We start from the raw sequence: 24,190 nt of genomic DNA, 5'->3' as shown, positions 1-24,190 counted from the left end.
AAAGGAGGGAGTAAATGTAAAGCTAAAACTCCAAAAAGTTAAATATTACAGGAAGCACATAGCTAAAGTGATAATTATGGAGTCAATGCATGAAGACCTGACGTTTGGACAAACTTAGTAGCATTAGTTCCTTTCAATCACTAGCTACTGCCAAGCATTAGGTTTTCCTTCTGTAGACCGTGGCTAAGTTACTGGGAGGAATAATAGAGGGTAGGATTAAGTGTAGAATAGATTGTGTTGCCTTTTTATTTCTTCCCCCACTATGTTAGGTGATGGAATTTTTAGTGTACATAGCTATGACTTTTTTTAAAATGCATTTTTTTTCATTTCCTTCATGAATAGCATTTCCTTACTTTCAGGCAACCATGTATACCCAGTGCACACTGTTTACTTAACTTTTTCCTTCTTTAGCATTTCATTTTCCAAATCCTTTGTGGAACATCAACAGTCCCAGTGTCTCTTTCTTTTTCCTCAACGCTTATAGTTTGGTTTCCTTACAGTCCATGTTGCAGGGCTGGGAAGCGGATGAAACAGTCTTGCCCAAGTCGGATAAGATGTTTAAAAATAAAAGATGCCATGAGCTGCAATTAAATAATGCTCTAGGATCAAAGTAATTTCCCTTTGCATAATAGTTACCTTACTCAGATGAGAATTCCTGAGTATGAAGTGTGCTGTATAAAATGTACACACTCAATTTTTCTTTCAAATTCAAAATGACTTTAAAATTGGAATTACCAGAGTTTTCTAATATTGCATTTGGAATAATTTCACATGTTGCCATTTTTATCTCTGTCTTTTTTTTTTGGTGTTTTCTTTTAGTCTCATCTCTAATCTTATCAGTGATTAATTTAGGAAAGGATATGGATTTCTTAACTTACATATTTTATTGAATTTCTTGCACTGCATCTTGAGGATGACTTTGTTTTAGTTGGTAGCTGCTTTGCATTTTTGAAAATGAGCCTGGCCTTCCTCATCTCATCTTGGAAATGAAACAAATGAAATGAAGCATGAGAGAGAATCGAAATGATGTGTTTTTCCTTCTTTTTAGATGGTAAGGTTGAAGTTACAAAAGAAGGTGTGAAGCTGTGCACGATGGGTCCAGGAAAAGTATTCGGGGAATTGGCTATTCTTTACAACTGTACCCGGACGGCGACCGTCAAGAGTAAGGCTGTTCTTTTTTCTTTTTTTTTTCCAGATACTTTCAGTGTCTTTTCCGTAGACCTGCGAGGTGTTAACATGCCTCTCGATTTTAATCTTTGTAAAGATTAAAATAATCTATATTCTAATTATTGCTTTGCAATACAGTTGATATTTTCCTCCTAAAGGATGATTGTTAACATTGAGCTAAATTTTATTGCTGACTTATGAAAAGTATCCTTTAACCTAGAACTCATTAAATTAGGATTTACAAAATGATATAATTTTATAAATTAGAATTAAACAGAAGCAAGACTTTTCCTTTTTCTGCCTTTAAAACCTCAGAATCATATTTAAGAAAATTTTACGTATCTGTCTATTTTGGGTTGCATTCCCCACATAAATTTTACTTATTCATTCAGTAGTTTAGAAAAATTGAGGAGAAATGTCCTTCGTCTCATTCAAACACTGAGTAAGATATCCTGAATTCTAGAACTGCGTCTGAGTATATTCTTGTCCTCAGCTGCTCATCAAGCTGTATATTACAGCATTTTTCTTTTCTACTGATTGAGCTTATTTTAAATCAAGGCGTTAAAGGAGCTCGTTTCCCTAATTTTACATGTATGTGTATATATGATTTCTCTAGCAACTTTTATTGCTTGGTAGAAGCAGCTGCAGTAGTTACAAGGGAAAGAAGTTTGTTTTAAATATTCCTTCTTCCTGAATACAGGATGTAATGAGTGTATAACAAACAGAGCTGAATGCCAAAGCCAACAGTGGGAAGTCCATTGCATCTTCAAGCAGACGTGTATATTTCATGTTTGAAAAGTTCTTCTGACACATCCTGTGGATGATTGCAGTCACAAGTTACTTTGATTAGGTTGTGTCATTAAAACAATCCTGTTGGCAAAACGACAAATTGTTAATTAATCTTGTCTGGGTGTCACTGACTATTTTATAGATTGCTTTTTTTTTTCTCTCAGAAGTATGGCATATGATTGACAATATGATATTAAAACTTGGGTTGTAAAGAACTCAAGAATGCATGGCCAGCTAGAGTCACAGAAATTCTTATAGGTCTTGTTAGTGAATCACCTTTTTAGTCACTGAAATCACTGTAACATCAATGGCAGTTGGGGCCCTTATTAGATGAGTCTTTCTTAGCATTTGATTCTTGATCTCTGAGAACACAACTCTTTTGATTGATAGGCACTGCCATGTTTTTATTTCATGTGATTATTTAATTATATGACTCAAAGAATAATGAAGCCCGATGAACCATAAAAGATTCTGTCAGAACTTTAACTCACTTAAAAAGTACCTTAACTAGAAAAAAGAGCAGGGACAACTCCATTAAATAAACAGATTTTACTATCATGCTTCATTTTCATGAGAAATATATTACTTTTAGGGCAAAAAGGAGCCATAATAGCACATTTGGATTAAAACAGGCTTTCTCTGTATTATGAATAATTTTTTAAGGTTTTAAAATATTTAAATTATAAAAATATTTCAGCCTTGTGTACTGCTCATTTAATCTAACTGAAACTACAAATTTTCCAAAGGCCAGCAAATGATAATAACATGGTGCTTAATATTTTGGAATATTGAATTATTATTAAAGAAATACTTTAAATAAACTGAATCGAATATTTAAATTATATAGCAAAAGATTTTTTATAAGATGATTGCTTGGCTTCATGAAAGTCAGTTTTCTTATTAGGTTCTTATAAAATGCTGTTCATTTGCACTAGCCTCTGTTGTTCTCATGCTTGGTAAATTTAAATAGACATTATGCATCTGATTGAACAAGAAGGAACTGGCTGTTGAATGCAAATTATGATCCTAACTGTTTTGGGGTCAGAACATCCATCATGGAAGGGAATGAGTGATGGAGCATGTTCTTTAACACAGACTCAGATGTCTCATGAGTGTGTATGTGGTTGTGTGTGTTTATCGTGCCCAAAGATGTGGAGGTTGTATTCAGAAAAGAGTCTGTGGTTGATGGTGTACAAATACATCTCTGCATGTTTAGACGCAGAGGTTTTGTGCATGTGTAAGGAATAATATCTATTAACAGCTTCTGAATGTTGTGTAAGAACTATAAGGTGTGAATAATGGTCATTTGTTTTCAGGACCTTTTGTGCTGTCTTCTATACTATCCAGGGAGATTGTACTTATGATTGATGATTATAGTTCTTAAATACTATTTTAAATTTGTTTAAATTATACTCTCAGGCCGATCACTTTATAATTTATAATTCTGATTAGATTCCATCATGGGTGTTAGTTTTACCGAATGACTACAGTGATGCTATCTTACTCTTAACATGTGATATTTTAAAATGTCCTTATTTGGCTTTTTAGATCCAGTCGTTTCTCAGAATTCAGGATTATGTTGAGTCTTGTCTATTTTTTCTTAAGCATTATTTTGCCAGTGATGACCACTTGGAGTAACTTTCAAAATGCATTCATCTACTTGGGTGTAATAGTCTAAGTCTGAGGAAATTGCCCTTCCTACTCAATAGCTTGCCTATCCACACCTTTTTTCTTTCTCACTTACCTGGCTTGTGACCCCCTTTCCCCCAACAATACCCACTTTCTTTCATGATTGAAAATGTTGATCCCTCTTTTCTTTCTCCCCAGATTAGCCTGAAAGCTGCCTAGCATTTTAATGCATTTTTAATTGCACAGTCATCACTGAATCCTAGGTGATATTCAAGAGCTCCTCAATGTACATGAGTCATTTCTTGTTCACAAGAGCACTTTTAAAAATTGTATCAGGCCTTAAATAAATACATTCCAGTGACTTCCTCTGATAACGAATGTGAACCTAACACCTATGGGTAGTCTTTTTTTTGAAAAAGGATATAAAAAACAGTTGTCTTATTTTTTTATATTGAGGTTTAATTGACATATAGCATTGTATTAGTTTCAGATATGCATGATTCAATATTTGAATACATTGCAAAATGGTCACCACAATAAGTCTAGTTGATATCCATCACCATACATAGTTACAAAATTTCTTTTCTTGTGATTAGACCTTTTAAGATCTACTTTCTTAGAAACTTTTAAATATGCAACACAGTATTATTAACTCTAGGTACCATGAGTACATTACATCCCCAGGACTTATTTATTTTATAACTGGAAGTTTGTGCAGTTTGACCCCCTTCACTCATTCTACCCACCCCTCACTGCCCCCCTCCCCCCAAAACCTCTGGCAATCACCAATCTGTTCTCTGTATTTAAGAGCCAGAACTCTTTTTTTTTTTTTAAGATTCTACATATAAGTGAGATCACAATGGTATTTGTCTCTCTCTCTGACTTATTTCACTTAGCATAATGCCCTCAATATCCATCCATGTTGTTACTAATGGCAGGATTTCCTTCTTCTTAATGGTTTAATAGTATTCCATTGTGTATATATACACCACATTTCCATTACTAATTCATTCATTGGTAGATATACCTGTCATTTCCATATATTGTTTATTGTAGATAATGCTGAAATGAACATATGGGTACATGTATCTTTAAGAGTTAGTGTTTTTCAGAAAAATAGATCAGTGGAATAGGATAGAAAGCCCAGAGATAAACCTATGCACATATGGTCACCTTATTTTTGATAAAGGAGGCAAGAATATACAATGGAGAAAAGACAGCCACTTCAATAAGTGGTGCTGGAAAAACTGGACAGCTACATGTAAAAGAATGAAATTAGAACACTCCCTAACACCATACACAAAAGTAAACTCAAAATGGATTAAAGACCTAAATGTAAGGCCAGACACTATCAAACTCTTAGAGGAAAACATAGGCAGAACACTCTATGACATAAATCACAGCAAGATCCTTTTTGACCCACCTCCTAGAGAAATGGAAATAAAAACAAACATAAACAAATGGGACATAATGAAACTTAAAAGCTTTTGCACAGCAAAGGAAACCATAAACAAGACAAAAGACAACCCTCAGAATAGGAGAAACTATTTGCAAGTGAAGCAACTGACAAAGGATTAATCTCCAAAATTTACAAGCAGCTCATGCAGCTCAATATCAAAAAAACAAAAACCCAATCCAAAAATGGGCAGAAGACTTAAATAGACATTTCTCCAAAGAAGATATGCAGATTGCCATCAAACACATGAAAGGATGCTCAACATCACTAATCATTAGAGAAATGCAAATCAAAACTACAATGAGATATCACTTCACACTGGTCAGAATGGCCATGATGAAAAAATCTACAAACAATAAATGCTGGAGAAGGTGTGGAGAAAAGGGAACCCTCTTGCACTGTTGGTGGGAATGTAAATTGATACAGCCACTATGGAGAACAGTATGGAGGTTCCTTAAAAAACTAAAAATAGAACTACCATATGACCCAGCAATCCCACTACCGGGCAAATACCCTGAGAAAACCATAATTCAAAAAAAAATCATGTACCACAATGTTCATTGCAGCTCTATTTACAATAGTCAGGACATGGAAGCAACCTAAGTGTCCATTGACAGATGAATGGATAAAGAAGATGTGGCACGTATATACAACGGAATATTACTCAGCCATAAAAAGAAACGAAATTGAGTTATTTGTAGTGAGGTGGATGGACCTAGAGTCTGTCATACAGAGTGAAGTAAGTCAGAAAGAGAAAAACAAATATCGTATGCTAACACATATATATGGAATCTAAAAGAAAAAAAATGGTTCTGAAGAACGTAGGGGCAGGACAGGAATAAAGACACAGATGTAGAGAATGGACTTGAGGACATGGGGAGGGCGAAAGGTAAGCTGAGATGAAGCGAGAGAGTGGCATGGACTTATGTACACTATGAAATGTAAAATAGATGGCTAGTGGGAAGTAGCCACAAAGCACAGGGAGATCAGCTCAGTGCTTTGTGACCACCTAGAGGGGTGGGGTAGGGAGGGTGAGAGAGAGACGCAAGAGGGAGGAGATATGGGGATATATGTATATGAATAGCTGATTCACTTTGTTATAAAGCAGAAACTGACAGACCATTGTAAAACAATTATACTCCAATAAAGATGTTAAAGAAAAAAAAGAGTGTTTTATTTCTTTGAATAAGTATCCAGAAGTAGAATTGCTGGGTCATAGGGTAGTTCTATTCTTAATTGTTTGAGGAACCTCCATACTGTTTTCCATAGTGGCTGCACTAATTTATGTTCCCACCAAAAATGCACAAGGGTTTCCTTTTCTCTACATCCTTGCCAGCACTTGTTATTTCTTGTCTGTTTGATAATAGCCATTCTTACAGGTAAGAGGTGATAGCTCACTGTGGTTTTGATTTGGATTTCCTTGATGATTAGTGATGTTGAGCATCTTTTCATGTGCCTTATGGCCATCCTTATGTCTTCTTTGGAAAAATGTCTATTCAAATCCTCTGCCCACTTTTTAATCAAATTGTTTGGTTTTTTTTGCTATTGAGTTGTATGAGTTCTTTACATATTTTGGATATTAACCCCTTATCAAATATATGATTTGCAAACATTTTCTCCCATTCTGAAAGTTGCCTTTTCGTTTCGTTGGCTTTCTTTGCTCTGCAGAAAGTTTTTAGTTTGAAGTAGCCCCTCTTGTTGGTTTTTGCTTCTGTTGCCTTTGCTTTTGGTGTCAAATCCAAAGAATCATCTCCAAGACCGATATCAAGACACTTACCACTTAAGTTTCCTTCTAGGAGTTTTATGGTTTCAGATCTTACATTCTAGTCTTTAATCCAAAAAAGAAAATGTTTTTACTAAAGCTATAGATCGACATATGCTCTAAATTATGATTATAAGCTTGTTCATAGTGATCCAACTAAGAGAGCGGTTGTTTGAAGCAAGCTCTTTGTTTTTCATCTGGGAAAAATCAACTGGGATTCTTTTGAAAATAAATAAGTATATACTATTGGTTATTATGGTAGCACCAGAAGGAAGATCTGATAGCACTAAGAAGAATATTTTTTTAGAACAAAAACCACGGTGATATAGGGGGAAAGAAATCCATGTTATGTTACTTTTATCTTATAAAACAACACCACTGATTTTCCCCTGAGGGATGAGGATATAAAAATATAAAAAATTAACATTATATTGGAAACAAATCTAACAAATGCCTTGAGGTTATTCATGGCTTAAATAGGCTCAAGTTTTCTTTATTAACTGTGATATGAAAATGGTCGCTTTGATTGCGTCTATCCAATTACAAGCATTCCAGATGCCATGGGGAGAAAAAAAAAAGTCAGTGGTTATATTTGGTTTCCATAACACCAAACACTGTCTCCAGTGTTGTTTGAATTTCACATTTTTGTATAAATATTTTGGGATTATACTAACAAAGGAGAATGTTACCATCCATTTTCAAACCCCATAAGGGATAGGAATTTCTAATATGTCCATTGAATACCCCTGACTTACTCAGTTCCCATATCTGGAAGCATATTATTATCATGTTTTTCTAAAGTCTTACTCCTGGCTGTGATTTCACTTTCACTACACTCACAGCTAGAGCAATGTAAATTTACACTAACCCAGGGCCTCTTACCTTAATTCTATGCCCCAGTTTCTCTAAAATCACAAAACTGGAGAAGTTGAAGTTACTGGAAACAAATAGGATGGAAAAGGTACTTAGTTTACAATGAGAGAGAGATTAAGTGGCATATACCCTGTTTGTGAATTTGCAAAAACATGTCTTATTTTTAACTGGATTTCCCACAGCCCGTTCTCCCAACTACACAGGGATTTTTTTTTTGGATTTGAATCACATGCTCTTTGCTCCAACTTCAGTTGTACACGAATTAGAATTTTTGCCTGCAGATACTAAATTGAAGCCTGTTCCTCACACTTTGAGTGTCCCACTCAAAGTGCCCCAAACCTTAGACAGTATATTATTCAAATGGTCTTATTCAAAGAGACCCCAATAAAAACCCAAGACTAAAAGCTCTCCCTTTGTAGGAAACCATCTTGATACCAGATTAAGGTGATTAGCATAGAAAAGTTATCTGCAAAGTATGTCTATCGTGGGTGTGGAAGCTTTTTTATAAGCTGACTTGGGCAAAATATCTGAGTAATTCTTTCTCCTTCGATTATTTATAGCGAGTATTTAAAAATTCCTAAGGACTAAAGTACTTCAGTACTAACGCAAAAGAACCTGAACATCCTACAAGAAATCTGCCACATTGGTGACTTGAATAACATCTGCTTTAGTTTGAATACTTTCAACTTTCCATACTTAAGCTTTCCTGAGATACTTGACAGGGGGAAGCTGATCAATGAAGATATTTCACTGTGTCAAAGACTTTTTAAGAACGAAGTTAAAAGGTTTGGATTTTTCTGTTTATTTTTGTTTTTAAAATTAAGTTGAGTCTATGCAGTGAGGTGGCTTGTATATTCCCTTGCAGCTCTGTTTCAAACACTACATTATTCAACGTGACTCAGGAAAATCTGCCAACTGTCAAAACCTTAAAGATGAGTGGGGAAAAAAGTAAAAGAACTAAAGCCAGCAAATACAATTCAGTGGTAGCACCATTGCCCGGTAACATTAAATGTCACAGCCTGAGATAATAAGAATTTTATATCACAGGTAGTGATATTAAAATATTTAATACCACACATAGTGATACAGACCCCCTTCCTTCTCACTTTATCCTGAACAAATAGGGGAACTCCATGGTAATCCTAATGTCCCTTTAAAACCACTTTCAAAATGTAAGATACACTTGTGGGTTTGTTAGACATTAACTGTAATGTTTACGCACATACTAAATTCCGTCGGTACTTTTTATTTTTACCTTGAGAGCTTTAAGTCATGTCTGTTTTTCCAGGATGATGAAAACTTATAATAGAGGACTATAGTTTGTCATAATGATAACATAAAAATATTTATGGTACAAACCAATCTACGCAAAACAATGGATAATAATCAGGTTGAAATGAAAGCTTCATTTCTGTCAATAATTGGATTGATAGTGAATAACAGTAAACCAGTGTATTAAAGAAAAGAATATTATATCACATAAAAATTTATATTTAAAAGGTTTGTGGTGTTGCACATGAAAAAAGAGAGAGGAAGTGGGAGGGAGGCCATGTTTTAAGGATGCTACTTTCAAGTTCAGCTTTGCAAAGTGGTCAATAGAAACATTTGTTTAAAAAAAAGTAAGAATTACATATATAATTGCTGACTACATATATTCAAATATGATTAATACAAGAGCTAGTCATTTCATTGGCAGGAAGGAAGAAAACAAAATGTCTGATTTAGTATAAGGTAATATATTAAAAAAAGAGTAAAAGAAGATTTGAGTATAATTTCTTGCTCAAATCCCTGTATGCACTATAAATGTAATGCCTATACCTATACGGTCAACATACAGTGCTTTTTATTGGTAAAGGAACACAAGGAATGAATGTCAGTTTTATTGTTAATCTAAAGGAATTCTAGATGAAGCTCTTGGAGTGGCTGTAAACCTTGAAGATTTCTTAAGATGGCTAAATCAAGAAGTAAGCAGTTAGATACTTTTTAGGAAATGCCATCATAGAGTTCCATAAAGCGATGTATTTATGGTAAAGATTTTTGCGTGTGAAAATGAAGCAACATTGTCTGCCAGTACAATCAATCAATGTGTGTGCAGTTAATACCCAGGGTTTTAATGACCGGGAGCAACCCCATACTGTCAAGCTCCCTGTGTGACAGTGCAAAAGCAGAGGAGATAATTGTGTTGAGACAGTCTCTGTTTTACCTTCGAGAGGCAGGTTAAAAAGATGCATGCTTTGCTTTCTCCCAGTCCAATGCATGCTTTGTACCAAGAATCCTGAAGGAAGACACAAAATAAATTTAGATGATAAGGACTAGAAATATGACCCTGATTACAGAAGGAGTAGCCCAGTAGTTTCCCAGGAGTTGTCATCATCCTGGATGATGAAGCAAACAGTGTATTAAGGTGTCATCCTGGAGAGAAGTAGGTACACTTGTTTAGTAACTTAATTCGATAATATTCTTCCTAGTACAATTTTGTATCACATTTGTCTATTAAAGAATACTGTAAAAATTAGTAACATAAGTCCAATAATGTAATCCCTGAGAAATTTCTTTAATAAAGGAATCAATTCATAAGGTACCAATGATGATATAACAGACTAGCATGAACAAATGGGCTGCAGAAGCTATTATTTACATTCCTTTATTGGTTAAGTGGATTAAAAGTGAATTTCAGAGAAGAAAACTGTTATTAAACTACAATTGTTTTCTTTTACAGGCTGAAGTTTTTTTTTTTCCCCTTAGTGTTTTTATGGAAGCTGTTACAGTCAGAATTTATTTAGAATTTATATTTAACTATTTCCAGAAAAGATCCAAGTCTAGTATTGACTAGACCTGGCAAATAGGCATATGTTAGCAGTGCTTCTTGGGGGAAAAAAGCAAAACCCTCTCACAGTCTAAGGAAGGCAATAGTACTTAATTCCTTCTTAAGGTTTAGATAAATTACTCTCTTGCTCCATCCTTTAATTGTTCAATCATTGAATACCTTGAGTGTTTCCTATATGTAGAGAACAGTCAGGCTCTAATTGGTGGGATATTATTATTTTTTAAGAATCATGGGTAATTTAATAGTAAATCTAAACAATGGGCAAGGAAGGCTGATTTTTCTTAGCAGTTTCTTTAATCCTTCAGAATTTGTAATTTTCCCACAAAGACCTGCATCATAAAAAGCTTTACCACAATGCAAAGCTTGTATTAGTTTTTGACATATTAAACCTTCATTCATTTATTCAATAATTTGATCAGAGGTAATTTTAGTATTTACTCAGCTGATTGAAAGAATAAAAAGCAAAGTACTAAGATAGATCAATATTGTATATTCTATAATTGCTTTTTTAAAAATCTTTCCTACACAGTGATGGATTCTCATTGAATGCTCAATAGTAATGGTGGTTAATAAACGCAACTAACATTTGAATTCTATGAGTGATGCTTTAGGCTCAGAGCTTTGGGGATGGGTGAAAGCTGAAGTACTGAGACCCAGAGCTAGTTTTAGAGAGAAGGCCAGGAGTTTGACACTGCTTTGCTGTGCTGCAGCTGTCACAAACTTTTAAATTTTGTCTGCGGTGGTTCATTTTGCTTAAAAGCACAAGTGCATCTGTAGGATTATTTCTGTTGGCCTAAGGACTCTATTTTCACAAAAAAGTTACACAGCAATTGCAATTCACAAGTCACAACTGTTTTATTTTTTAATTTTTGAATTGTAACACATGGACACATTAAGTACATCTGTTACAAAAGGATGAATTGTGTGACATAATGAAGAAAAGGCCATAAGCTTAAAGCCTTAGAAACACATAATAAGCAATCAAAACCAACTGCAGGATCTACTTTTTGCAGCGCATTTAAATAGTTATGAGTGTTTCATGCAATGAAATTTTATCGTTCAGTATTTGAGACATCACTAAGTAGCTACACTTTTCTATAAATCTACTAGTTAATGAATTTCTTTAAAGTAGGAATTATGAATAAACAACAATATTAAAGAATAAAAAGAAATTTTTAAAAATTTTGTACATAAGAAATATATTAAAAGAAAAAATTGAGTCATGACAAGAGTGCTTGCCTTTGTTTTTCCCTTGAACTTCCTCTGACTAGAGGAAACATAATCTCAGCAATTCATTGGTGAATCTGAGAAGCCCACTCTTCCTATGGGATGTCCTTTGCTGCCTGGATAAATGTCTAAGTAGTCATGATAACAATGCTTTTATAATTTCCAACCTGTCATTCATACATTCTTTAATGTGCTCCTAAAAATATCCTAATCTAATAGGTGAGAGAAGTTGTCCCTCATTTTCCAGATGAGAAAATGGAGGCTGAGAAAATGGAGGCTAAGGTCATGGAGTTCATTAATTGGAGTTCATTTACAAACTCTCTGACAAATTTAGGTAGCACTATTGAAGCACTTTGCTATAGGCACCACTCCTTTCCTCCTCCCAGGTGTGTTGACTCCTGAGTCAGGTCTGCAGTTTGCCTACTACCCACACCTAAAGTGTAGACTCTTGATTAGGGAACTTCAAATGTTTACTACAATGTTTATCAAAGTGGTCCCTGCAGTAACAGCCATCAGCATCACTTAGGCAATTGCAAAATCTCTGGCATCCTCCATCTATTGATTCAGAAATTTTTTGAGTGGGGCACAGTAATCTGTGTAAAACAAGCCCTCTGGATGATTCCTATGTATCTAAAATTTCAGACCACTAATCTAGATTTTATGGGCACTTAATTTGTATTAAACATAGTACACTCTCCCATGCATCAAATTGTTTATACAGAAGTATTTAAAAGAAAATTATGAACCCAATAATAAGTAGTCAGTTTTATTCTTGGTGTCATTGTGTTTTTTATTTTTCCTTGTTTTGTTGCTGTTGAACAGGGATATTTAAGAAAAATTACTTTTTTTTCTTTTTTGAGTGAAACAAAATTCGTAGAAAGTACCAGCCTTGTGCAAATTAGCATATTCTTTTGAAGAATAGTGAGAAGTAAAATTAAAAGAAGAACAGGTTGAGAGGGAAGGAAAAAATTAAAAAATCATGGGCTGCCGGGCCATGCTGTTAACAAGAATATGTTGTAGATTTATTGACTTTGATGGCTAGCATGCTGGTAGGAAAACAGAACAAAGAAAAAGGTTCATTTGATTTTGTTGTTTTTCATGTTCTTGAGTGTAGATTGGATTAGGTGATGGTTAAATCCAATCCATTGGACCAATAGTGGAAAAGGTCCTTTATATTTGGTGTAGCTGGTCATTGATTTAATTCATGGTGAGGGTCCAGGAAGTCCTAGATGCATATCTCTTAGTGTATGATAATTAAAAGCTAAAGAGACATCCATCTATCACAGTCACTGAGAAAGAAAAGGGGAGTTTCTTGGAATTGAGGAGTGTACAGATCTGAGGCCTGGAGTGTTGAAGGATGTAAGTAAGAAAGTGAACCAGCTAACTTCTGTGACATGTCAAGAACTGAGTTTTTACTGTGAATGTGGCAGTAGATCCTAGACAGGGAGTACACACTTCTTAGAAAGGCAGGGAGGAAAGGGTCAAGAAATGTTATGGGCTCAGGAAGCTGAACAGCGTCTTCTACAACTAAGTGTCCTTTCCTACTTGTATTCTCCAAAGGACAGTCTGCCTTACTAATAATACACACTTTATACCCTCATAAGTCCTCCCATTTCTAATAGAGCAGCTTTTTATTGACTTGAAAACACTGTTGTCTATAGTTTTCTGAGTGGGATCAAAGAGTATTGTTAAAACTATCTTCATAACTGAATTCTTTGTTTTATTTCCAAAATAAATTTCATGGAGTGTGTTTGTGTATGAAATTTATGAGATCAGGCTTTTCTGATTACAGAGCTGCCTCTGGGAGCCTCATCCAGTGGCCCTACATCCCCTTACTCTTCATTTCTTCTCACTCCTCCCCCTGGATTAAGTACTTCTATGGTAGTTTTAAGTTCAGCTCAGGTAACACAGTTTGAAAAACACTGCTCTGGTTGAATCTGGGTTTACTTTGAGGATCTAAGGAGTGGTAATTTTTTATCTTTATGTCCTTACACTTGGCTATCTGCAGTATCTCTAACCTTCGCAACGGTCCTGCGTCACAAGGTGATGTAACACCATTGCACAGGCGAGGCATCTGAGCTGTAGAGGGCTTAAGAAACTTCCTTAAGGTCACACATCTGGATTGCTAAACTATACCTCTCTCCTTGACAGTCCCCTGTAAGACATTGAATGAACTACATCATCTCAAACTTTGTTTTTGGAAGTCGATAGATGAAGATCCAACTTCATCTGTACTATTATTCATAACGGATTTCTTAGACTCCTACCAAATCTCATGAGTCACTGCTAAACACCTGGAGAGCAATTAAGATATTTATAATCTACTTAGAGGTACAGCATAAAGAGAGAAAGATTATAAGGAATTCTGGCAAACAGGAGACTTAGAGGAATTTTGAGGGATAAAGAAATCACTGTGGATTGGCATGAGCAGGCTCTGTAGACTTGTGCCAGCATGAAAGAAGATAGTTCAGAGTATGGGATCTGTAATCATACTACCTGGATTCAGATTCTCTACCACTTACTAGTTGTGTGCCTTTGGGCAAATAATTTAATGTTCCTGGGCCTCAGTTCTTTTACCTTTAAAATGGGAAGAACCTGCCTTAAGACTATGGCAAAGATTACATAAGGGAATGCCTGTTAAAGACTTAGTGTAGCATGTAATACATTCACTGAACGCCTACTGTTCTGTTACAGTTGTTATCACAACTGAAACTATAAAAGCATGAAAGGATTCAGTAGGTAGTTGGGACCTCCATTATTTTCGGACCCTGAGAAGTACTGTAGAGGAACCAAGAGCACAGTTTGAAATCCATTGGTCGAAAAGTGTAAGAAAGGCAAGAGACCATGTCCCCAGACCCTGAGGTCCCTGCAAGGATCCCAGATCCTGAGATACCACTGTTTCCACCACAGCCATTACCCTGCCAAACTGGTTCAGATGTGTACTTTGAATGAACTGATGCAAGAAACACTAAAATCAAAACCAAACTACAGGTAGATGGGACAGTGATTAGATTATACGAGCTGGGCATTCCAATGCAATACTTCTGCTTAGAGGCAAGATTTTGGACTGTAAGGAAATAGAGAGGATTAATATGTTGCCTGAAGTCCTATTGGTATCACTTACTCCTGGGCAGAATTCTCTGGACTTCCAAAAGAAATGTTTGTGCATGTTTGTGGGATGTTTGCACAGTCTTGAGTAGACACCTAGTACATCAAGGCTTTGGACAAATTAAGAATATATGGCTATTGGCCATGCCTTCCAAATGTCAATCATTTTCAAAAATAGTATTTCAGATAAACAACACCCATCATTTTAATCTTTTTTTTTAAATTTTTTTATTAGTTTCTGCTTTATAACAAAGTGAATCAGTCATACATATACATCCGTTCCCACATCCCTTCCCTCATGCATCTCCCTCCCTCCCACCCTCACCACCCCACCTCTCCAGGCGGTCACAAAGCACCGAGCGGATCTCCCCGTGCTCTGTGGCTGCTTCCCATTATCTATCTACCTCACGTTTGGTAGTGTATACATGTCCATGCCTCTCTTTCGCTTTGTCACAGCTTACCCTTCCCCCTCCCCATATCCTCAAGTCCATTCTCAAGTAGGTCTGTGTCTTTATTCCCGTTTTACCCCTAGGTTCTTCATGACATTTTTTTTTTAATTCCATATATATGTGTTAGCATACGGTATTTGTCTTTCTCTTTCTGACTTACTTCACTCTGTATGACAGACTCTAGGTCTATCCACCTCATTACAAATAGCTCAGTTTCATTTCTCTTTATGGCTGAGTAATATTCCATTGTATATATGTGCCACATCTTCTTTATCCATTCATCCGATGATGGACATTTAGGTTGTTTCCAACTCCGGGCTATTGTGAATAGAGCTGCAATGAACATTTTGGTACATGTCTCTTTTTGAATTATGGTTTTCTCAGGGTATATGCCAGTAGTGGGATTGCTGGGTCATCTGGTAGTTCTATTTTTAGTTTTTTAAGGAACCTCCATACTGTTCTCCATAGTGGCTGTACCAATTCACATTCCCACCAGCAGTGCAAGAGTGTTCCCTTTTCTCCACACCCTCTCCAGCATTTATTGTTTCTAGATTTCTTGATGATGGCCATTCTGACTGGTGTGAGATGATATCTCATTGTAGTTTTGATTTGCATTTCTCTAATGATTAATGATGTTGAGCATTCTTTCATGTGTTTGTTGGCAGTCTGTATATCTTCTTTGGAGAAATGCCTATTTAAGTCTTCTGCCCATTTTTGGATTGGGTTGTTTGTTTTTTTGCTATTAAGCTGCATGAGCTGTTTATAAATTTTGGAGCTTAATCCTTTGTCACTTGCTTCATTTGCAAATATTTTCTCCCATTCTGAGGGTTGTCTTTTGGTCTTGTTTATGGTTTCCTTTGCTGTGCAAAAGCTTTGAAGTTTCATTAGGTCCCATTTGTTTATCTTTGTTTTTATTTCCATTTCTCTAGGAGGTGGGTCCAAAAGGATCTTGCTGTGATTTATGTCATAGAGTGTTCTGCCTATGTTTTCCTCTAAGAGTTTGATAGTTTCTGGCCTTACATTTAGGTCTTTAATCCATTTTGAGCTTATTTTTGTGTATGGTGTTAGGGAATGATCTAATCTCATACTTTTACATGTCCCTGTCCAGTTTTCCCAGCACCACTTATTGAAGAGGCTGTCCTTTCTCCACTGTACATTCCTGCCTCCTTTATCAAAGATAAGTTGACCATATGTGCGTGGGTTTATCTCTGGGCTTTCTATCCTGTTCCATTGATCTATCTTTCTGTTTTTGTGCCAGTACCACACTGACTTGATTACTGTAGCTTTGTAGTATAGTCTGAAGTCAGGGAGCCTGATTCCTCCAGCTCCGTTTTTCGTTCTCAAGATTGCTTTGGCTATTCAGGGTCTTTTGTTTTTCCAAACAAATTTTGAAATTTTTTGTTCTAGTTCTGTGAAAAATGCCAGTGGTAGTTTGATAGGGATTGCACTGAATCTGTAGATTGCTTTGGGTAGTAGAGTCATTTTCACAATATTGATTCTTCCAATCCAGGAGCATGGTATATGTCTCCATCTGTTTGTATCATCTTTAATTTCTTTCATCAGTGTCTTATAATTTTCTGCATACAGGTTTTTTTGTCTCCTTAGGTAGGTTTATTCCTAGATATTTTATTCTTTTTGTTGCAATGGTAAATGAGAGTGTTTTCTTGATTTCATTTTCAGATTTTTCATCATTAGTGTACAGGAATGCCAGAGATTTCTCTGCATTAATTTTGTATCCTGCTACTTTACCAAATTCATTGATTAGCTTTAGTAGTTTTCTAGTAGCATCTTTAGGATTCTCTATGTATAGTATCATGTCATCTGCAAACAGTGACAGCTTTACTTCTTCTTTTCCAATTTGGATTCCTTTTATTTCCTTTTCTTCTCTGATTGCTGTGGCTAGAACTTCCAACACTAGGTTGAATAAGAGTGGTGAGAGTGGGCAGCCTTGTCTTCTTCCTGATCTTAGTGGAAATGGTTTCAGTTTTTCACCATTGAGGACAATGTTGGCTGTGGGTTTGTCATATATGGCCTTTATTATGTTGAGGAAAGTTCCCTCTATGCCTACTTTCTGCAGGGTTTTTATCATAAATGGGTGTTGAATTTTGTCGAAAGCTTTCTCTGCATCTATTGAGATGATCATATGGTTTTTCTCCTTCAACTTGTTAATATGGTGTATCACATTGATTGATTTGCGTATATTGAAGAATCCTTGCATTCCTGGAATAAACCCCACTTGATCATGGTGTATGATCCTTTTAATGTGCTGTTGGATTCTGTTTGCTAGTATTTTGTTGAGGATTTTTGCAGCTATGTTCATCAGTGATATTGGCCTGTAGTTTTCTTTCTTTGTGACATCCTTGCCTGGTTTTGGTATCAAGGTGATGGTGGCCTCGTAGAATGAGTTTGGGAGTGTTCCTTCCTCTGATATTGTTTGGAAGAGTTTGAGAAGGATGGGTGTTAGCTCTTCTCTAAATGTTTGATAGAATTCGCCTGTGAAGCCATCTGGTCCTGGGCTTTTGTTTGTTGGAAGATTTTTAATCACAGTTTCAATTTCAGTGCTTGTGATTGGTCTATTCATATTTTCTATTTCTTCCTGATTCAGTCTTGGCAGGTTGTGCATTTCTAAGAATTTGTCCATTTCTTCCAGGTTGTCCATTTTATTGGCATAGACTTGCTTGTAGTAATCTCTTATGATCTTTTGTATTTCTGCAGTGTCAGTTGTTACTTCTCCTTTTTCATTTCTAATTCTATTGATTTGAGTCTTCTCCCTTCTTTTCTTGATGAGTCTGGCTAATGGTTTGTCAATTTTGTTTATCTTCTCAAAGAACCAGTTTTTAGTTTGGTTGATCTTTGCTATCGTTTCCTTCATTTCTTTTTCATTTATTCCTGATCTGATCTTTATGATTTCTTTCCTTCTGCTAACTTTGGGGGTTTTTTGTTCTTCTTTCTCTAATTGCTTTAGGTGCAGGGTCAGGTTGTTTACTCAAGATGTTTCCTGTTTCTTAAGGTGGGATTGTATTGCTATAAACTTCCCCCTTAGAACTGCTTTTGCTGTGTCCCATAGGTTTTGGATCGTCGTGTCTCCATTGTCATTTGTTTCTAGGTATTTTTTAATTTCCTCTTTGATTTCTTCAGTGATCACTTCGTTATTGAGTAGTGTATTGTTTAGCCTCCATGTGTTTGTATTTTTTACAGATCTTTTCCTGTAATTGAATTCTAGTCTCATAGCATTGTGGTCGGAAAAGATACTTGATACAATTTCAATTTTCTTAAATTTACCAAGGCTTGATTTGTGACCCAAGATATGATCTATCCTGGAGAATGTTCCATGAGCACTTGAGAAAAATGTGTATTCTGTTGATTTTGGATGGAATGTCCTATAAATATCAACTAAGTCCATCTTGTTTAATGTGTCATTTAAAGCTTGTGTTTCCTTATTTATTTTCATTTTGGATGATCTGTCCATTGGTGAAAGTGGGGTGTTAAAGTCTCCTACTATGATTGTGTTACTGTCGATTTCCCCTTTTATGGCTGTTAGTATTTGCCTTATGTATTGAGGTGCTCCTATGTTGGGTGCATAAATATTTACAATTGTTATATCTTCTTCTTGGATCGATCCCTTTATCGTTATGTAGTGTCCTTCTTTGTCTCTTCTAATAGTCTTTATTTTAAAGTCTATTTTGTCTGATATGAGAATTGCTACTCCAGCTTTCTTTTGATTTCCATTTGCATGGAATATCTTTTTCCATCCCCTTACTTTCAATCTGTATGTGTCTCTAGGTCTGAAGTGGGTCTCTTGTAGACAGCATATATATGGGTCTTGTTTTTGTATCCATTCAGCCACTCTGTGCCTTTTGGTGGGAGCATTTAGTCCATTTACATTTAAGGTAATTATTGATATGTATGTTCCTATTCCCATTTCCTTAATTGCTTTGGGTTCGTTATTGTAGGTATATTCCTTCTGCTGTGTTTCTTGCCTAGAGAAGTTCCTTTAGCATTTGTTGTAAAGCTGGTTTGGTGGTGCTGAACTCTCTCAGCTTTTGTTTATCTGTAAAGGTTTTAATTTCTCCGTCAAATCTGAATGAGATCCTTGCTGGGTAGAGTAATCTTGGTTGCAGGTTTCTCTCCTTCATCACTTTAATTATGTCCTGCCACTCCCTTCTGGCTTGTAGAGTTTTTGATGAGAGATCAGCTGTTAACCTGATGGGGATTCCCTTGTGTGTTATTTGTTGTTTTTCCCTTGCTGCTTTTAATATGATTTCTTTGTGTTTAATTTTTGACAGTTTGATTAATATGTGTCTTGGCGTATTTCTCCTTGGATTTATTCTGTATGGGACTCTCTGTGCCTCCTGGACTTGATTAACTATTTCCTTTCCCATATTAGGGAAGTTTTCAACTATAATCTCTTCAAATATTTTCTCAGTCCCTTTCTTTTTCTCTTCTTCTTCTGGAACCCCTATAATTCGAATGTTGGTGCGTTTAATGTTGTCCCAGAGGTCTCTGAGCCTGTCCTCTGTTCTTTTCATTCTTTTTTCTTTATTTTGCTCTGCATCAGTTATTTCCACTATTTTATCTTCCACCTCACTTATCCGTTCTTCTGCCTCAGTTATTCTGCTATTGATCCCATCTAGAGTGTTTTTCATTTCATTTATTGTGTTTTTAATTGATGCTTGATTCATCTTTAGTTCTTCTAGGTCCTTGTTGACTGTTTCTTGCATATTGTCTATTCTATTTCCAAGACTTTGGATCTTGGAAATAGAATCTTGGATCATCTTTACTATCATTATTCTGAATTCCTTTTCAGGTAGACTGCCTATTACCTCTTCATTTGTTAGGTCTGGTAGGTTTTTATCTTGCTCCTTCACCTGCTGTGTGTTTTTCTGCCTTCTCATTTTGCTTATGTTACTGTGTTTGGGGTCTCCTTTTTGCAGGCTGCAGATTCGTAGTTCCCGTTGTTTTTGGTGTCTGTCCCCCGTGGCTAAGGTTGTTTCGGTAGGTTGTGTAGGCTTCCTGGTGTGGGGGACTAATGCCTGTGTTCTGGTGGTTGAGGCTCGATCTTGTCTTTCTGGTGGACAGGTGCACGTCTGGTGGTGTGTTTTGGGGTGCCTGTGGCCTTATTATGTTTTTAGGTAGCCTCTGTGCTAATGGGTGGGGTTGTGTTCCTGCCTTGCTAGTTGCTTGGCATAGGGTGACCAGCACTGTAGCTTGCTGGTCGTTGACTGAAGCTGGGTGCTGGTGTTGCGATGGAGATCTCTGGGAGATTTTCGCTGCTTGATATTATGTGGAGCTGGGAAGTCTCTTGTGGACCCGTGTCCTGAAGTTGGCTCTCCCACTTCAGAGGCACAGCACTGACTCCTGGCTGCAGCACCAAGAGCCTTTCATCCACCCGGCTCAGAATAACAGGGAGAAAAAGTAGAAAGAAGAATTAGTAGAAGAAGGAAAGAGAGAGGGAAAGAAAGGAAGAAGGGAAGAAAGGAAGGAAGAAAGAAAGAAAGGAGGGAGGGAGGGAGGAAGGATGGAAAGAAAGAAAGAAAGGAGGGAGGGAGGGAGGAATGAAAGCAAAAGGAAGAGTGAATGGAAGAAGGGAGGGAGGAAGGAAAGAAAGAAAGACAGGAGGGAGGGAGGGAGGAAGGAAAGAAAAAGAAAGTGGAAAAAAGAAGGGTGGGAGGGAGGGAGGGAGGAAAGAAAAAGAAAGAAGGAAAGGAGGAGCGGAGGGAGGGAGGAACAGAAGTTAGGAAAAAAAGAAAGAGCAGGTAAAGTAAAATAGAATAAAGTATGAAATATAGTAGCATTATTAAAATTAAAAAGTAATTATTGAAAAAAAAACGGACAGATAGAACCCTGGGACATATGGTGGAAGCAAAGCTATACAGAGAGAATCTTACACAGAAGATTACACATACACATTCACAAAAAGAGAGCAGGGGGAAAAATCAAAAATCTTGCTCTCCAAGTCCACCTCCTTAATTTGGGATAATTCGTTGTAAAAAGGGGGGAAAGTCTTAAATCTTGTCCTCAAAGTCCACTTCCTCAATTTGGGATGATTCGCTGTCCATTCATGCACTCCACAGACGCAGGGCACATCAAATGGGCCGTGGAGCTTTAATCCGCTGCCTCCGGGGCTGCACAGAGAGATTTCCCTGTCTCTGCTCTCACAGCTCCCGTGTCTCAGCCTTGGACCTGGCCCCGCCTCTGCGCGTAGGTCGCTGGAGGGCGTCAGTTCTTCGCTCAGACAGGACGGGTTTAAAGGAGCCGCTGATTCGGGGGCTCTGGCTCACTCAGGCAGAGGGGAGGGAGGGGCGCGCAGTGTGGGGCGGGCCTGCGGCGGCAGAGGTCGGCGTGACGTTGCAGCAGCCCGAGGCGCTCCGTGCGCTTTCCCGGGAAAGCCGTCCCCGGTTCCCGGGACCCCGGCAGTGGCGGGGTGCACAGGCCCCCCGGAAGGCGGGGCGGACAGTGACCCGCGCTCGCACACAGGCCCCGCGGCGGCGGCGGCAGCAGCAGCCCCAGCGTCACACGCCTGTCTCCGTCGCTTCCCCAAGCAGCCCTCTTAATGCCCTCTCCTCGCGCACCAGGAAACAAAAGGGAAAAAAGTCTCTTGCCTCTTCGGCAGCTCCAGACCCTTTCCCCGGACTCCCTCCGGGCTAGCCGTGGTGCACTAACCCCTTCAGGCTCTCTTCCTGCCGCCAGCCCCAGTCCTCTCCCTGCGCTGTGACTGAAAGCCTATAGATACCCGAGCCTCAGCTCCCAGCCCCGCCCGCCCCGGCGGCCAAGCAGACAAGCCTCTCGGGCTGGTGTGTGCCTGAGGGCACCGATCCTCTGTGCCGGAATCTCTCTGCTTTGCCCTCCACACCCCTGTTGCTGTGCTCTCCTCCGCTACTCCAAAGCTTTCCCCCTCCTCCACCTGCAGTCTCCGCCGGCGAAGGGGCTTGTAGTGTGTGGAAACCTTTCCTCCTTCACGGCTCCCTCCCACTGGTGCGGGTCCCGTCCCTATCCTATTGTCTCTGTTTATTCTTTTTTTCTTTTGCCCTACCCAGGTATGTGGGGAGTTTCTTGCCTTTTGGGGGGTCTGAGGTCTTCTGTCAGCGTTCAGTAGGTGTTCTGTAGGAGTTGTTCCACGTGTAGATGAATTTCTGATGTATCTGTGGGGAGGAAGGTGATCTCCGCATCTTACTCTTCCGCCATCTTCCTCCTGCCCATCATTTTTATCTTAAGGTACAGCCTGGAAATTTAAGACTTCTGCTGTCCAATTCCTTTGTCTCCTTTGATTGTCTTAGGAAGGAATGTTAACCTCTTCTCTACTTACCACATTCTTTCTGGATAAAGAGGCTGGTGACAGTCACAATGGTGATGGCCATCGTTCTCATAAGAATGATCAAAATCCTGCCTCTCCTACCCCCACCCCAGCAACTAGTCAAGTTTCTTATCATCTGGGCAGAGCCTTGGCTTTTTATCTATGGATCAAATTTAGCAATTTCTGGTTTCTCTAAAATTAGTTACTCCGAGAAATTGTGGATATTCATTGCCTTTCATTGTTATTTAATACTTGGAGACAGATATCTAGCCATTTATATGGAATTTGCCACTGACATACAGCCAATAAAAGGTATCCACAAAGCTTGAGTATAACAGGCAGCAGAGTGAGCTAAAAAAAAAAGGAAATGGGACTCTCACCAATGCAAAATAACTCAAACTATGTGCAGTGCAAAATGTAATACATGAAGTTGTAAGATTATCAAGATATTAGAAATAGAGTTTCTGAAATGCTAAACACCTTCTGAGACTCAAACTTGAGTTGGAAGAAACAGCCATCAAGAATTAACTCTCTTTGTCTATAATTATAGGACTAATAAAAATGGAAATGAGCTCTAGTGGGGGCTTTTTAAAAACAGATCAAGATACTCGGAGTCTTAGATTTAAAAAGAAAAACACTAAATGAAGGATGGAGTCTTTTTTATTTACTCATTCTCTGAATCTCCTACTTGTGCTTCCTGTTTTTCAATCAATAATTTAGGGCATGAACAATAGCAAATAATTATAACAGCAGCAGGAATATTTTTTCCATAATGACTTTTTTCTAATATTTATTGAATTAATTTAATATTCCTTTTACATTTAAAAATATTTTTCTGATCATCAAAATAATATATTTAGAAAAAAACATATTTGTAAAGATTAAAAAAATCATTTCTGATGCCACTACCTAGAAAGGATACTTAGAACATTTTGTACTTCCTTCTTTGTCTTCTTGAATGTCTTGAGAGGTAAGATCACATTACTCTGCTTTGTAATGCACGTGCTCAATTATGAACGTTAATCATTTCTTTATAGTTGGTATGTGCTGCTGTTAATTTTTAAGGTTTTATTTTGCGGCAAGGTGGCTGGATTTTGTTTTCATTTTCTCTTTGAGCTTTTCACTTGTATGGTAACATTATTGTGTCTTTTCTTCCAATCCTGGTCTTCCAATTTTTTTCTGTTCAATTTTTGCCATTAAAAATAAATGGTTTCTTTTCTGCTCTTGATGTACATATATATACTCCTTGGTCCATGCAACTTGATAAGTTGAACTAGAATATTAATACTTTGTATTCATGTTTCATGAATACTTTGAATTAGAAGCTATTATTCATGCCCTTTGTTAACAGGGCTGATTAAATTGGAATAGCAAGTGGTGATGAGGGTTGGTGTCTTTCAACAGGCATGTTTAACAGCTTATCTAGTGGTTGGCTTGGCAGAGCTTCAGAGCATTTGAATTTTAGGTTTTTCCCAGTGTTTGCCGTGACATTCCAGCATTCTCTTTTAGGACCTAGAAGTTTTACTTAGTTGAGTTACTGGTGGCTTAAAATTCATGGAAAAATTCTGTTGACTGAGTTTAATTGCTCAACGGAATCATTTCCAAGAGA

At 37.3% G+C, this 24,190-nt stretch overlaps 1 protein-coding gene across 2 annotated transcripts in view; it reads left to right on the top strand.

Moving 5' to 3' along the window:
- The window catches only part of PRKG1 (protein kinase cGMP-dependent 1), a gene marked incomplete at both ends in the record, with an annotated part of 1,229,056 nt that overhangs the window by 488,063 nt on the left and 716,803 nt on the right, over positions 1-24,190 (top strand). For both annotated transcript variants that reach the window (XM_079717816.1, XM_079717815.1), the window contains one exon: positions 1,049-1,162. In XM_079717816.1, the coding sequence (XP_079573942.1) occupies positions 1,049-1,162 (114 nt within the window). The remainder of the gene's footprint in view (positions 1-1,048; positions 1,163-24,190) is intronic.

This window comes from Hyperoodon ampullatus (assembly GCF_949752795.1).
Source record: "Hyperoodon ampullatus genome assembly, chromosome: 1".
Taxonomy (NCBI): domain Eukaryota; kingdom Metazoa; phylum Chordata; class Mammalia; order Artiodactyla; family Ziphiidae; genus Hyperoodon; species Hyperoodon ampullatus.
Note: the sequence above shows the minus strand (reverse complement) of the source record. Positions and strands in the feature narration are given on the sequence as shown.